Source organism: Podarcis melisellensis (assembly GCF_964234715.1).
Source record: "Podarcis melisellensis genome assembly, chromosome: 3".
Lineage (NCBI taxonomy): Eukaryota > Metazoa > Chordata > Lepidosauria > Squamata > Lacertidae > Podarcis > Podarcis melisellensis.
Genome location: NC_138530.1, coordinates 20,026,426 through 20,042,389, shown reverse-complemented (window position 1 = coordinate 20,042,389; position 15,964 = coordinate 20,026,426). Strand labels below are relative to the sequence as shown.

Here is a 15,964-nt window from a genome sequence, read left to right as displayed (position 1 = left end):
CGGCTGCTAATTTCTGGTAATTCCATTCCTGGCCACAGGTGAACACACAAACTGCAGCAATTTCCACTTCCTTTTCCATTTCCACTGAAATTTTCAGATATCCCTACATCAGACGCAGCAGGAGATGCTGTCTGCTTGAACTGTAGGTCCAATTTGTTTCTTTATGTGGTATGGGGAAGGTTGGAGAACTGGCTTTGGCCTCATGCGACAAAATGTCTTATGCAGGCCCTGGAACTGGATATGTCAGTTATTGTGTGTGAGAGAGCTTTAAACCAGTGTTTTGGTTGTGGAGAAGGTTTCTTTCATAGGGACATACCAGTGGCTTTATCCTTACCTAAGCCATATAGCCCAGTACAGTGGAACCTCGGAAGTCGAATGGAATCTGTTCCAGAAGTCCGTTTGACTTCCAAAATGTTCAGAAACCAAGGCACAGCTTCCAATTGGCTGTAGGAAGCTCCTGCGGCCAATCAGAAGCCACGTCAAACATTCAGGTTCCAAAGAATGTTCGCAAACCGGAACACTCACTTCCGGGTTTGCGGCGTATAGGAGCCAAAATGTTAGACTCGCAAGGCATTCAAAGTACGACTATATTGCGTAAAGTGTGGCATCCACTATCCTTAGTCTCGGAGATAAATCTTCCCCGTCCTGTGCTGCACCAAATCTTTCAACTTCTGCAAAAGGTGGGCTATTAGACTACATTGGGGTGGCAGAGAAATCCCCACTTGACCGTTTGGATCAATGGAATTGTCACAGCTACAGGTGCCACATAATACCCATTCTGCGATTGTAAATATCTGATCATTTAGTGTGGCAGCGCCTGCACTTTAGAACTCCCTGCTGATTGAAACCGAGCAGGTGTCATCACTGCATTCTTTTTGGCACCTGCTAAAAACATTCTTGAGGAGATAAGCCTACCCAGGCACTTAGAGGTAATTTTAATCTACTTTTGCATCTTAACTTCCTCATGTCTTAAAGCAGGGTTGTGAATTTTTCTTTGATTTTTCTTGTTTTATCCTTCCATAAAACACTTTGAGGTTTTCTATACAACAAAGCGGTGGTATAAATTTTATGAAGAACATAAAATAAATAAGTAAATTTGATTCTGTCCACATTTAAAGGTGAACCTACTTAATGCTCACTTTCCGGAACAATACACAACCTGAAGTATAGTCATCCTTTGAAATTCACACATCTTCGAATTTTGCAATGCTTTTCTCCAGATTTGTCAGACTCACTTGTTCCTAGACTAGGCAGCCCATATTTAGGATACAGTTAGGTAGAGTTAGGTGATCCCTGCACACATGTGCATTTTAAAGGTATACTGAAAGAGGGGTTAAACTTGATGACGAGCTGCCATTTTTGATGGCAGTCCCATGTTTACTGCAATGTATAGTTCCATTGCAAAACCAAATATAAACAGAGAGACTTCTGGGCAAACTGTCTAACGTGCTGCAATGCTAAGAACATATGGACCTCAATACATAATTTCTGGTTTTATCTATGCCTGACACGTGTGCCACTTGAAAGGGACTTGGGCAAAGGGAGTGACATGACACTGGCTGGCCATTTAGCATCACATCTGGTGCTTGGTTCCACCTGCAATTGGCTAATGCAATTTCCATGCCGGCAGTCTGCGTGCATTAGGGTTGCTGTTGTTTTTTTTGAAAAACCCTGATTCTGAACGTACTACAGGTTTGGAAACAAGCAGGATAGATGCCCACGAGGCGCTTTCTGCAGACTGTTGCCGGCAGCTCAGAAAGCCAAAAATAAAACTCATTTCATGAATACAGGTTTTGGGAGTGGAGGAAAAAGAACCAAATGCATATTTCGCTTTGCAAAAATTGGCAGGGTCGTGTGTGTTATTAAGGCAGTTCTGCTAAAAGTTTATCGGCATATGGATGGTTTATCCAGTTTTCAAAAGTAGCTGTTTTAAAAACCTTAATCCCTGGATAATATTTCAATCTCGTATAGGTCAGGTTTAGAATTTCCCTGCTTTCCTCATTACCTGCTGTTTTAAGAGAATAAACACTGTTCCCTTGACATTTAGCATCTAAATAGCTGCGTGCCTACCTCTTAGTAGGCCTCAGTGAAAAGGCAACAGAACACCTCTTTCCCTAATGCATGAGACCTTGTAATCCAAGATTACATCTGATCCAGCTGAACATGACATTTTTGCAGGACACATGTACCGCAAGAGGTAATTCTGGGGTGTGAACTTTTCGAGGTTGATGTTGCATTGAGGAAGTAAAGCACAGATTGAAAGAAAAGTAATGGATTAAAAACGCACTGGTTCGGCGTGGCAGGGGCAGTCAGTAGTAAGTGCTTAATGTTGTATTTAAGTTACAGAGAAAAATGAAGGAAGTTCAGCATTCCGTCTTGACACTTTCCTGCTCAAAAGCTCAAAATCGGTGCAGTTATTCTAGTATTTAGGATGCAGTTATTCTAGCCACCTACTGCTTGGTTAGTACATCATCAGCAACTACTATTCTAGTCATTCTAGAATGGGTTTACCGATATAGTACACCCCTGATACAGACTGATTTCATAGCTCTAACCACTTTTTACTTAGAGACGATTGTAGCTAAGTGTTATAGAAATCGTTTATTATTTTATTAAGAGAATTTCATTTATAAAAAGATAGAGGGGGGGGGAAAGAAAGTGAGAATGGAAAAAGAAAAGAAAAAATATTGTTACATCACCATCATGAATGTACAGTATTTTGTTATTATCCTAACTCCGATATAATTGTCAGTAACCAAATATATTATGTGTAAACCTATTCCAAATACCATTGTATTTATCCAAAGAAAAAGCTGCTTAACTACCGGTAAATCGTTTAAATGAATAGAATAAAATATTTTCGTTGGTGCCAATGTGGGGGTTTTCTCTCGTTGCTTCGGATGAGGGAAGTTCCTCAAGACCCATCATTCACCTTCCCCTGGTTTAGCCAGCCAGTTGAGGCTGTTCCCCAGGCTGTGGCCACTGTTGCATGCTGACAGCTTCTAGGAACCATAGGTGAGAGCTGAGCGAGGCCCAGAAGGAACACAACGGGTCCCCCCACCAGAGGTACTATCTCTGCCCTAGATTGTGGGGACAAGAGCAGTTAATGAAGACAGGGTTTGGAACTTCCTCCTGTCTCCCACTCATGGGGAACAGGCTTATGCTGAGCTAGACCCATCTAGCTCAATGCTGCCTCCACCACCTTTCCTGGTACCCTCCAGAAGTTCTGGACTCCAGCTCCCATCAGCCCAAGCCAACATAGCCAAGAGACAGGGGTGATGGGAGTTGAGGTCCTAAATATCTTGAGAACACCTGGCTTGGGAATGTTGGCTTACACACACTCTGCGGTTTCAAACAGGAGACTCTCTCAGCCTTGCATGGAGAGACCAAGGATTGGACCTGGGAACTTCTACATGCAAAGCTTATTCTCCACCATTGAGCTATGGTGCTACCCTCCTAGTTTAAGCTGGGGAAGGAGATCTGTGTTCTGTTTCGGTCTTCCATCATCACAGATGTTAACCCCCGAGATGTGCTCTCAGATAATGTAATGCATTACAACGCATTTGGGGGCTCTTCTGACAGATGGGAGCCTGATTTCTTTTTCTTTCTGCTGACGCAAGTTCCAGCGTGCTCCGTGTCCTTTAAAAAAACAACAACACCCTGCGTAAAATGTGTGTGGGGTAGAAGAGCCTTCGCAGAAGTCAGGGTCCTTGTGAGAATACAGTGTTACCATCATTAGTGATAATGGCAATTACGTGCTTGCAGGCAGACGAGGCTGTGTGCTTGTTCTGAGGTTGTATTTCCTGGCTTTGTAAGGTTAACGTCATCTGGGGGCAAAGTCGTTCAGAAGGTGGGGGCATGGTGTAGCCTTTTCATTCTGCCGTTGTTCTTAAATACGTCCTCCAGTTTCGTTCTACAAGTAGCTAGTGTACGGACTCTTGACTTAGATAGGATCAAAACTATACAAAATGTGAAAATGAAACAACAACAAAAACTGCACAAAATATAGCAAGGACATCCTGAAAAGTGGAGGAGGAGGAACAAAGGTGGGGACTTTGAATTTTAATAGCAATGTACATCAATCATTCTGATACAGTATACATGCTACAATAGAGTCTTTTCTCTAATTACCTCTGTACACAACTGATGCTTTCGAAGCCAAATCCTCACAGTGGCATTTATTTGTAACCTGGTACTTGTTTGTACATTGGTGACGCAAGGAATGGAGTCACTGTGTGAAAATCTTTGCCGAATTTATGCTACGAAACATTATTGCATAAGTACAGCAGCTGGGGGAAAGCTATCATTTAACGTATTGCCTAGCATTTGTTTGTTTAATATCCGCTTTAGTAAAGGAAATACCAAAAGCAATGAGCTAACCCCTAACTATAAATTCCAATTTAGAGAGTCAAAACTAAAGAAATGATGGAAGTCCAAAGAGGAGCAAGAGTCAAAAGTTAATTGGGTCCCTCTCTGTTCCATTCCAATCTGCTCTATCAACATAAATCAGTCAGAATCATGGGTTGCGAATAGCACAGTAGAGACACAACATTTCCTGGTGCTTTAACCATGGTTAAAAAGTGACAACCGTTCTGTGAACTATGTGTTCCTTCCATCCTTGTTTGCAAATTCCTCTTGTCCTTATCTTTTTGAAGCTCACTCTGCTGTTTCATTATGTGTGTGCAAAATGCTAGCATAGCAGGCTTGCCAAAGTTTGCAAACTCTGGTTAAAGCTAACCATGGTTTAGAATGATGCAGGTGTCAAATGGTACCAGGGCTAACCTCAGCAGGTTAGCTCTCTAAACAAGGATACCTGATTCCTTACCTGTGACTGGAGACCAGCCTCCCTTTCACTCTAGTCTTAAGGCCTGATTTGCTAGCAAGGAACTGCTTAGATTTGGAAATATCATTTGCTGATCAAATACAAAGTTACACACTGATGTCGTCATTGTGTGGCACTACTCTGGGACTTCGGGCATTTTGTGTTCTTGCTGCTATGCTCAGCTTGTAAATATTGACAAATGATTCTTAAACTCTACTGAGAAGCATCTATACAAAACGTATGGTAGAATTTTGGCCATTTTATGCCTGCACGTGTTTGTATTATTCAAAACCTGATATCAGGATCTATGGGGAAGGCATAAAAGTTACGTCTTGTGGTGTATGGTGATGGCTCATTCACACACACAGGTCAGCACTTAATGCTGCAGTCATCTGGCAATCAGTATGCATGTGTGATCAGGAATGTTTGTTTATTATAGTGCAATAGTTAACAGGGGCTTAACTGAAATTGTGTACTCTAGTAGAGGTAGTTACATTAAAACCTTGGACAAATATGCTTAGACAAATGTAGAAGCACCTGCAAATCCAGCAAAAAAGAAAGTGGGGGTGGACCAGGTATTTAAAGAGATGCTCAGCCCAGTCCCATCTAGATATGTCCACACTTGTGCATTTGCCTTTGATGCAGTGAGATAAAACTCTACAGCAGAGGATGCTGCTCTGGTATGTTCTTAATGTTATGTTTTAGATCAGCAGTTGCTAATATGACTGCTTTTAGAGCTATCTTGTTGCAACCAAATGCACCACTCAGTAGGAATGTAAGAAGCTATCCTATGTTAAATCAGGGCGTAAAAGGGAGAGAAAGATGAAATCACAAAGGTGCGTGAAAGAAGGTTTATTTGTCCCAGTGAAGCTGAAGTACACTTCTTCAGGGCAATACCAATAAAAACTTACAAGCTCAGATTTTCTTTAATTTGGGAAGGCACGCCACTAAATGAAAAATGTTCGAAACCAAATATCTAATGAAAATGTTGGTTTGCTTGTTTCATGAAGGATCACTGAATTAGTTGGATACCATCCTGAGGAGCTTCTGGGCCGTTCTGCCTATGAATTCTACCATGCGCTGGACTCTGAGAATATGACCAAAAGTCATCAGAACTGTGAGTCTCATTCTAAACCTGCATTTTCTCTTAGGAATGTGTGTTATTGAGCACATTGCAAAGCTGTGAGGTTGCATTTATTTGGCAGGAGCATGATTTGCATATTTATTTATTCAGTGGGCAACGCAAATAATTGGTGCTAAGGCTCATGAGCCGCTTCAGCCCACTTTCATACAAACACCGGCCTGGTAAGCACCTCATGATAAGTCAAGCTATGGCTTATTGGGACTGTGCAAACATGCTCACTCCCAGAGAAGAGTTCGCAGAAGTTCTGCGCCTCCCTGGTCCTTTTAGCACAGTGTGCCAAAGGTTTGGCTCAGCATGTTGTTCAAATCGTTCAAATCTCTTCCCCTTAAGCATGATCTGGAAACATAGGACAAACTTGGGCTGCAGATCATGGTTAAGGGGCAGAGATCTTAGCCACAGTCCCAGGGCTTCTCTCCTCAAGGATGGGCACTTATGCTTCAACGAAAAAGAATGCAAAAGAGGACAGTGGTTTGCATAAAATCTGCATATGCTAAATTTATATGTGTAGATGCAGAATTAAAAATAATTTTAAATCATCGTTGAAATGGAAGTACGGTGCATCTCGCCATAGTTGGGAAGAGTGAGGTGATGAGGTGATCTGTGGGCCTGCTGAGTCTGCTGTCGAGGTTGCTGCTAAATTGATGGAAAATATCAAGCCACCATTTTCCTCTCCCTCCTTACAGTTCTTTACCTTTAAACCAGACAGCCGTTCAAACAGAGGACTGTCCTCTGTTAAGTAGGACACATGGTCACTCTAGTCTGTGTCATGAACTTACTCATATTGATGCAGAGCAGATTCCAATGTATAGTTAGCAGAGTAAAAACTTAAACAGAATTCCCCCCCCCCCAAAAAAAAAGACCAGAGGCAATTATATTTCACAAAGCAGAGCTTTACTGCTACTGAAGGCAGATGAGCATAATGGTCACAAATCCAATACATTCAGGATTGGCACCGCCCATAAGAAATCCAGTTGCTGCAGACTTAACATAAACTTGCAATAACTTGTAATAAGACTAAAAACCTTAACACTAAGGTGTTAAGATACAGAACACTACACCAGACAGAAAGAGAGACAGAGAGTGAAACACGGGTGCTTCTGGCCTTACTATTATAGTCAGCATGACCTTGACAGAAAAAGATAACAGAACCAGCTGTACTCAGTTTCTCTGAAGGAATAGCCCAAACATCATGAACCTTCTGCTTGTTTCTTTCACACAGACAAACTTCCAGAACCTCTTGGATTAAAACAAAAAAAAAATCCTTCCAGTAGCACCTTAAAGACCAACTAAGTTAGTTCTTGGTATGAGATTTCGTGTGCATGCACACTTCTTCAGATACAGAACCCGTGTATCTGAAGAAGTGTGCATGCACACGAAAGCTCATACCAAGAACTAACTTAGTTGGTCTTTAAGGTGCTACTGGAAGGAATTTTTTTTGTTTTGACTATGGCAGACCCACACGGCTACCTCTCTGTAGATGTAATACAAATAGCCATGTCTGCTGTCCCATGCACACATTCAGGCTTCCCCTGCTTCCTATAGAGCTCCTTTCCACCCACCCCACATCCAAAAAGCTCCTGAGGGTCGGGGGTTTTCTGAGCTGCGTGCAAAATAAATTATTTTTAGTGTTGATCATGAATGCATATGTTCAATTATTTCTGTTAGTGTCCTGCCTTGTTCTTTACAGCATTTCTAGTTGCTACCAGCATAAAAATTACACTGAATACTGGAAATGAAGTTTTGACAGATATAATGACTTTTCAGAAAATGACAGAATCGTAACGTTCTTCCTTTATATATAAATTTTGATCCAGCTGCAATTGGAAGAGGTCTAGGCAAACTTTTCCAACACTGTCTTCTCAGGTGGCTCCTAGGAAGGCTTCCATTATAATAGTAAAAAGGTAGAGGGCCCCCCCCCCCTATATTATCTTGCTGGTACTGCTATATAATGTGTGGGCCACTAGTCAAGGGGAACACTTAAGATCTTTATATACCAAGGTAAGAAAAGACTCGGTGTAATGACAAAGAAAGAACTACCAGTGTAGAAAGTTATTAAACATTACCAAGTAGCCCAAGGGCACTGTACTCTTGAATGTGGATCTTTTAAAAAGGCAGATGTGTAGAAGAGAAATGTGTACTCCATTGGATTAATTAGAATAGGAAAGATCAATACACATCAGATCAATACTTTCTGTACTATGAAATGCTAACTGACATTCTCTGCACCAGTGCAAAAGATTCCTTAGTTGGTGGTGACATGTTGTTGCACTGGGAGAAATTTGTGTGGGGAGCCAATCCACAGGGCAAGATGCTACACTTGAATGGCAATTTTATTACTAAGGATATGTTCATTCATTTGGTCATTTGGGAATTCTCACATGCATGCACTCATCCGATAACAAAGGATAGCAATTTATGCATCTGATGAAGTGGGTCGTGGTTCTCACACACAAAAGTATGCTGCAATTGATCATCCACAAAGGGTTTTTTATGTTTGTTTCCTTCATACTTTGGGAACTCAGTTTTGCTGGGTCAGGAAATACCTTGTGTGTGCTACCCTAAGCTCTTTAGAGAAAGAATGAGGTGCAATCAATAATAAATGCTAGCAAGTAGCAGCTGAAAGGTACTTTCCCTTCCCTTTAGAATTTGGAGCTCCTTCCCAGCCAACGAAACAAGAAAGGGTCAGGAAGGCAGGTGAAGAACTGGAAAAGGGCTGTAGCTCAGTGACAGAGTATATGTTTCGATGCAAAAGGTTCTGAGTTTGGTCCCTGATGTCCCACCAGCAGAAGCTCTTTCCTGAAGCCAGGAGAGCAGCAGCCACTCAGTGTAGACAATACTGAATTAAATGAACTCATGGGCTCAGTATAAGGCAGCTTCCTGTGTTCCTATGAATTCAGCTGTGAGTGGCAGGCAGCCTGTCGGATCTTGAATCCACCTTTTGTTGACAGGTGTGGAGGAAAGTGATGGAGACCCCTGCAAGGGATGGCTATCTGGGAGGACTCAGGGATTTTCATGAGGCCCCATAAAGCACTGGCAGCCCCAGTTCTCAGTGAGGTCAGGATTGCCAACATCTCATGTGGCCACATTAAAATACCGTATTTTTTGCTCTATAAGACTCACTTTTTCCCTCCTAAAAAGTAAGGGGGAATGTGTGTGCGTCTTATGGAGCGAATGCAGGCTGCGCAGCTATCCCAGAAGCCAGATCAGCAAGAGGGATTGCTGCTTTCACTGCACAGCGATCCCTCTTGCTGTTCTGGCTTCTGAGATTCAGATTTTTTTTTTCTTGTTTTCCTCCTCCAAAAACTAGGTGCGTCTTGTGGTCTGGTGTGTCTTATAGAGCGAAAAATACGGTACTTGGTATAACAAACCAAATCAGCTAGATCCTCTTATTGCCTTCCTGCCATTACACTTCCATGTTGTAGGAGAGAATTTTACAGCAAGCACCGGTCTATTTTCACTCCTGTTTGCCCCATTAGTTCCTTTTCTATTGTTTGTCACTGCAACATTCTGCACAATGCCTAAAAATAGATGTAATCGCTTTGTAGCTATGTATTGTCACCCTGCAGAATGGCCTCATGCCAGGGAGCCCATGTTCTGATTCCATGCAGTCATTTTCTTCTGTAACAACTTAACACTAAAGAACAAGCCAGGTTTGGTAAGCTTGGCAGAGAATAGTCAGGACTTAGCTGTTTTCTACAAAAGATCTAGTATGTTGGCTACCTGACATCTCTTGGAAAAGGAATTCCAAGTCAGCTTTTTTTTCCACTCATCTCCAGCAAGAAACGAAATGTGTATCTCTCGAAGTGTTCACATGAAGAAAGCCAGACTATTCTGGGTATTCCTGGAACATGAATTCTCTTTATCACAACTTGTACAGCATTGGGGAAGGAGTGCAGAGTTAGCCTAACTCTTTGTGAGCCTTAGCCTGCAGTTCTTTGAGAATTACCATAGATTGTATTTCTGTTGCAGATTTTCCTTCATGCAAGTAATGTCCAACACCTCCCACCTTAAGAGTTTTGTACTTTAGCCTCAAACAATAGGATATCTTCTCCAGTTCTGCTTCCCAAGTTACCCAAGTTTTCATTTCCCTAATAGCCTGGTCCTTTTGTTTTTATATGAGCAATGGAGAAGACCCCATGTTTGCAAGGTTGCGTTCCTTTAAGTCTCAGGAGTGGCACATAGTTCCCGTGAAAAGCCTGGGGAACATTTCTTGTGGGCATTGCCTACCAGTATTCCCAGGAACAAGCATAAATCTCTTCAATCTAGAGCTTCCTTTCTAGGAAATGTGACATGCAATTTTTGAGCTGGCCGCTGTTCCTGTCACACATGGTCCTGGTAACTGCTGTGGGATCATCCTCTGATGGCAAAGAGGCTTGAATGTGCTCTCACATATGAATGGAGGCTTCTCACCCTGTAAACACAATATACAGTTCCGACTCCAAAGGGCAATGGATTTAAAGGAATGTCCACAGGCTCATGTTCCCCATTACGGTAAAGCAGTGCCATCTAGCTAAGACAGCACAGCTCCAAGGAAGGAGCAATTTCTATAAGCGAATTCCGAATAAACTTTTTCCCCTTCAAAGGGGATGTAACTTATTTGAGCTACTGCTAATTATGATCCAGAATAAATGAATAGATTGCTTTCCAAATGTGCCTTGCTCTCTTTTTTTTTCTTTGCAATTTTGCTATGAGGGTCCAGGTTTTTCTAATAATTTGGCTATGTTTGCAAAGAGTGGGAAAGAGGGAAGAGGGTAGAGACTGAGGTTTGTGGGTGGCAGGTACAGAAGTCTGGAAATAGTTGTCATGGGGACAGGGGAAGGACAATAGGGAAGGTCTCTTGCCTCGTGCAAAACTATGCATCCAATAAAATAGTCCAAAGTAGTTTAGATGGATTTGAAGAGGGATTAGACAAGTTCAAGAATGAAAGGTCCATCAGTTGCTATTAACCATTATGACTATATGGAATCTACAAAGGCCACTAAATGCTAATTGTTGGGAGGGGACAATTGGAATAGAAGACTATTTCCCTTGCCCAGTCCTTGTGGGCTTCTCCAGGGTATGTTCTCCAGGCTGCTATAGGAGCTAGCAGCAAGAGGGAAAGAAGCATGCACGCCCACACATGTATATATCGCCTTGATACCATGTGGAGGGAAGTGGAGTTACTTGTACAAGGGCACATCCTTGTACAAGCATTTCTTCCCCCTATTGTTGAGTTGTTTATGTAGCACATGTTTGCCATTATGTACAATTCGCCAAGTTCAATGGGATTCAGTCCCAGATAAACGTCTGAAGGTCTGCAGCCTTTGAACCTTTTCTATGTAGTATGTTTAAAAATTGTTTTCTCTCCACCAACCTTACAAAGTGGCTCTTGAACTACTTTACAGGTGGGAAATCAATGCGGAGAGAGAGAGAGAGAGAGAGAGAGAGAGAGAGAGAGAGAGAGGGAGGGAGAGATTTGTTTGAGGCCAACCTTGTATGTCCATGGGCAAGCTGGTAACCAGCACAGAAACTCTAAAAACAATGGAAATTCAGTCCTAAAATACAAGCCGTTCATATTATTATTGCTATATCCCACAGAAAGACTATAATCCTCCATCAATGGGGAAATAATAAAATGATTGTTCACAGGGACGAGGGGGTGGGGAGTGTACAAATTAATGAAAATATCTACATTGCCCATAAACTACACAACCCTCTGCCAAGTTAGAGCTTGCTTCAAGTTTGCAGTCCTGTATTATTGTCTTGCGATGGGGGAATGGCATTGTTCTGAAATAAGCTACAGCATTGTTTGCATTCTTGGCTTCAGATATAAAAAATTCTATACACTCCAAGAGACTTAATTGGTAGTCATCAGAGGCGATAATAGGGTTTAATTTGGCAGATTTGGCATAGATCACTCCCTGCAACCTATGGAGCAGGGAAGAAAGATAGAGGGAAAGGAAACAAAGTCTTTGTCTTATTGCATAATGTGCCCTGACAATGCGCTGTAGAACTATAGCAAGAGATTAATTATATTCCATCATTAATATTTTAGAATGATTTGGATCTGTTCCTGTTCCCACTGAATCTTGCCATTCATTTCAATGGAGAGCCAGTTGAAATTCTTTAGTAAACTGTTTAGCCAAAGACTTCTTTGTGGTCTTTAAACTGTTCAGAATAGCAGTATCTTTTATTTATTTTGTGCATTTAACAAAACATATATGCTGCTTTGTTCCTAAAAAAATAATAATATTGAAGCAATTTAAATAAAGCATTAAAAGCTTTAAAATATTCAAAGCATGGTGGAGATCAACAGTAGCTAAAAAGCCTGGATGGGCTTGCCTAAATAAAACTGCTTTAAACAGGCACTGAAAAGGACACAGTGAAGTTGTGTGCCTGATGTCAATAAGCAGGGAGTTCCAAAGTTCCTGCAACAATAAAAGATTGGTTTTTCTATAAGTGAAGGGGAAAGGAAGGGAATCCATTGAGAAATAAAGCCTCCAAATAATAATTAAATGTGGGGACTGACTTTCAGGCATGTGGAAGTCTCTGTTCCTTTTCCTTGCTGCTCAGCTTTCTTGGCCAGAGAGGACAGGTGAAGAGGCAAGGAGGAGAAGCTGGGGCAAGAGGCTCCAGGGACTGGCAATGGGCCCCTACTAGCGTGTGACCCAGTAGTGTGTTTTCCCAGTAGTGGTGTATGGAAGTGAGAGCTGGACCATAAAGAAGGCTGATCGCCGAAGAATTGATGCTTTTGAATTATGGTGCTGGAGGAGACTCTTGAGAGTCCCATGGACTGCAAGAAGATCAATCCTATTCCTGAGTGCTCACTGGAAGGACAGATCATGAAGCTGAGGCTCCAATACTTTGGCCACCTCATGAGAAGAGAAGACTCCCTGGAAAAGACCCCAATGTTGGGAAAGATGGAGGGCACAAGGAGAAGGGGACGACAGAGGACGAGATGGTGGGACAGTGTTCTCGAAGCTACCAACATGAGTTTGACCAAACTGTGGGAGGCAGTGGAAGACAGGAGTGCCTGGTGTGCTTTGGTCCATGGGGTCACGAAGAGTTGGACACGACTAAACAACGTTCTGCCTTGGTGAGATCACACCTGTGTCCAGTTCTGGGCACCACAATTTATGAAGGATCTGGACAAGCTGGAAGGTGTGCAGAGGAAGGTGACCAAAGATATAAAGGGTCTGGAAACCAAGCCTTATGAGGAACAGTCGAGGGAGTTGGGTGTGTTTAGCCTGGAAAAGAGGAGATTGAGAGGAGATACGATAGCCATCTTCAAATATCTCAAGGGCTGTCACATGGAAGATGGAGCAAGCTGGTTTTCTCCTGCTCTGGAGGGTAGAACTCAAACCAATGGCTTCAAGTTACAAGAAAGGAGATTCCGACTAAACATCAGGAAGAACTTTTTGACAGTAAGAGCCACTTGACAGTGGAACGGTCTCCCTCGGGAGGCTGTGGACTCTCCTGGCTTGGAGTTTTTAAGCAGAGGTTGGGTGGCCATCTGTCATGGATGCTTTAGCTGTGATTCCTTCATTGTGGGGGGTTAGAATAGATGAGTTGGGGGGGTGGGGGGGTTCCTTCTAAATCTACAGTTTTGTGAAAGCTTCCTAGGGTTGTTACTGGGTGTGTGTGTGGCTTTTTTGTATGTTGCATGAAAACATTAACATTCTATATGTAAATGTTCTCTCTCTCCCCCCCCCCCATGGTATAATGTATACCACAGTACAAATGTAAGTACAGGCAGAGGGCCTTCTTGGTAGTGGCACCCGCCCTGTGGAACGCCCTCCCACCAGATGTCAAAGAAATAAACAACTATCTGACTTTTAGAAGACATCTGAAGGCAGCCCTCTTTAGGGAAGCTTTTAATATTTGATTTTTTAATCTTTTGCTGGAAGCCGCCCAGAGTGGCTGGGGAAACCCAGCTAGATGGGTGGGGTATAAATATATTATTGTTGTTATTGTTATTGTTAGTTGCTTAGAGACCTTTTAGGTAACAAGCGACTGATAAGTCTAAGAATAATACAGCTGATTCAAATAGCTGCTGGACACGGACACACACACACACACAGTGTGTGACTTTAAATGAAGAGTACAAGCCACTCTTTGTTGTAACAGAACATAATGTGATTTTATTTTATTTTTTTAATGATGAAAGCAGTAACAAGCTTTTTGATAATGTAGCAGGCAACTCTCATTAGGACTCTTCGTTGCAAGTTGATTATTAGGAGGCCCATATATAATAATGTTTCGCAGACACTGCAGAACATAATTTTCTAAAACAATTTTCAGACAAAACCTTTTGATATTCCTCACACACGCATGCCACACAAGTAATCTGGTAATCAAAATGTAGTAGTCTAAAGTAAATTAAGAGCAGGGTGATTTTTAATGCAAAACCTTTGCTGACAAGGAAGAGGGAGGTGAAGTAAAATACATCATAGAAGCACTTTGTAGATGATTCATGCTGTATACCAAAAATGGTCATTTCTGCGTCATAGGCAGCCCGTTTGCTTCTGTCACTGTCTCTCAGGGCTTGTCCACACTGGAGAAAAATGTGGAGCTTTCTCCCCTTTAAACGCAGGGTTTTAAAAATCCTTTCTGTTTTGCACATTCGGAGGATCAAAAAACCCAGCGTTTGAAGGGGAGAAGGTCTGGGGAACACTGGGATGGTGAGAATGTCATGTGGATGCCTCTATGTTAATGGGGAGACAGGCCACATTTTGCTCTGATGTGGAGTAGCCCTCAACCAGAATCCTAACCCACAATTTCCTATGATGGTACCAGAAGCCAAAGATTCCATGTTCAAGATTCTTATAATAGGGCTGCTGTACGTCTGAAATTTCCCAGACATATCCGGCATTCACCTGTCGGAAACAGCGCTTGGGTGGAATTTCTGAAAATTGGTTAAAATGTGCAGGAAAATCTGGGGGTGTGGCAATCCATGTTGGAAATGTTGTTTTCTTTTGGTGAATCTCCTTTTTAAAAAAAGCTCAAAAACTGTGTCCTCATTTTCACTTTTTGAAATATGGCAACCCTGCTTTACAAGGCAAGGGATGCGGGTGGCGCTGTGGGTTAAACCACAGAGCCTAGGACTTGCCGATCAGAAGGTCGGCGGTTCGAATCTCCGCGATGGAATGAGCTCCCGTTGCTCGGTCCCTGCTCCTGCCAACCTAGCAGTTTGAAAGCATGTCAAAGTTCAAGTAGATAAATAGGTACCACTCTGGCGGGAAGGTAAACAGCGTTTCCGTGCACTGCTGTGGTTCGCCAGAAGCAGCTTAGTCATGCTGGCCACATGACTCCCGGCTCCCTCGCATGCCGGCTCCCTCGGCCAATAAAGTGAGATGAGCACCGCAACCCCAGCGTCGGTCACGACTGGACCTAATGGTCAGGGGTACCTTTACCTTTACCTTTACTTTACAAGGCAGTCTAAATACAAGGTGGGGCTGGGTGTTTCAAGTCAAACAACCCCTTTGCAGCCCAAATGATGCTTCGTCGAGAGACTAGGAGCTGGGAGGGAGTCATTGCAATTTAGATAGCACAGACATTTAATCTTCCTACAAAGCATCAAGGGTTTTTTTTCCCACAGACCCAGCTTTTTCAACCCTAACAGCTCCCAAGGCGGTTTACAGTGAAGAGCAATTAAAGCAATGTATAGTTAAGGCAATTAGAATGATATAAATCAGTTGCAGTGGCAGATGGCAGCCCGTGGTGGGTGGGTGGAGATGATGCCTTTTTTCCTAACCCCCACCAGCCCTCCAGACGTTCTGGCTGCTGCGTTGTCCCCTTTGAATGTCCTTAATGCAGCAGTTAAGGCAAGCAAAGTGTGCGTCTCAGACATCACCTCCAGTGGCTTCACAGCACTTTGAAAGCATTTCTGTGAGCAGCCACACAGGAAAGGGTAAAGTTAGCAGCTCCTACGGTCTAAACAAGGGGTGGGAATCCAGTTTCAATCCAGGGGCCATATTCTGTTCTGGGTAACTTCCCAAGGGTCACATGCTGACTGGGGC

At 42.7% G+C, this 15,964-nt stretch overlaps 1 protein-coding gene across 1 annotated transcript in view; it reads left to right on the top strand.

Moving 5' to 3' along the window:
- Nucleotides 1–15,964, top strand: part of EPAS1 (endothelial PAS domain protein 1) — a 135,381-nt gene that overhangs the window by 98,625 nt on the left and 20,792 nt on the right. Inside the window, exon 7 of the mRNA XM_081903899.1 lies at nucleotides 5,833–5,939. Within this exon, the coding sequence (XP_081760025.1) occupies nucleotides 5,833–5,939 (107 nt within the window). The remainder of the gene's footprint in view (nucleotides 1–5,832; nucleotides 5,940–15,964) is intronic.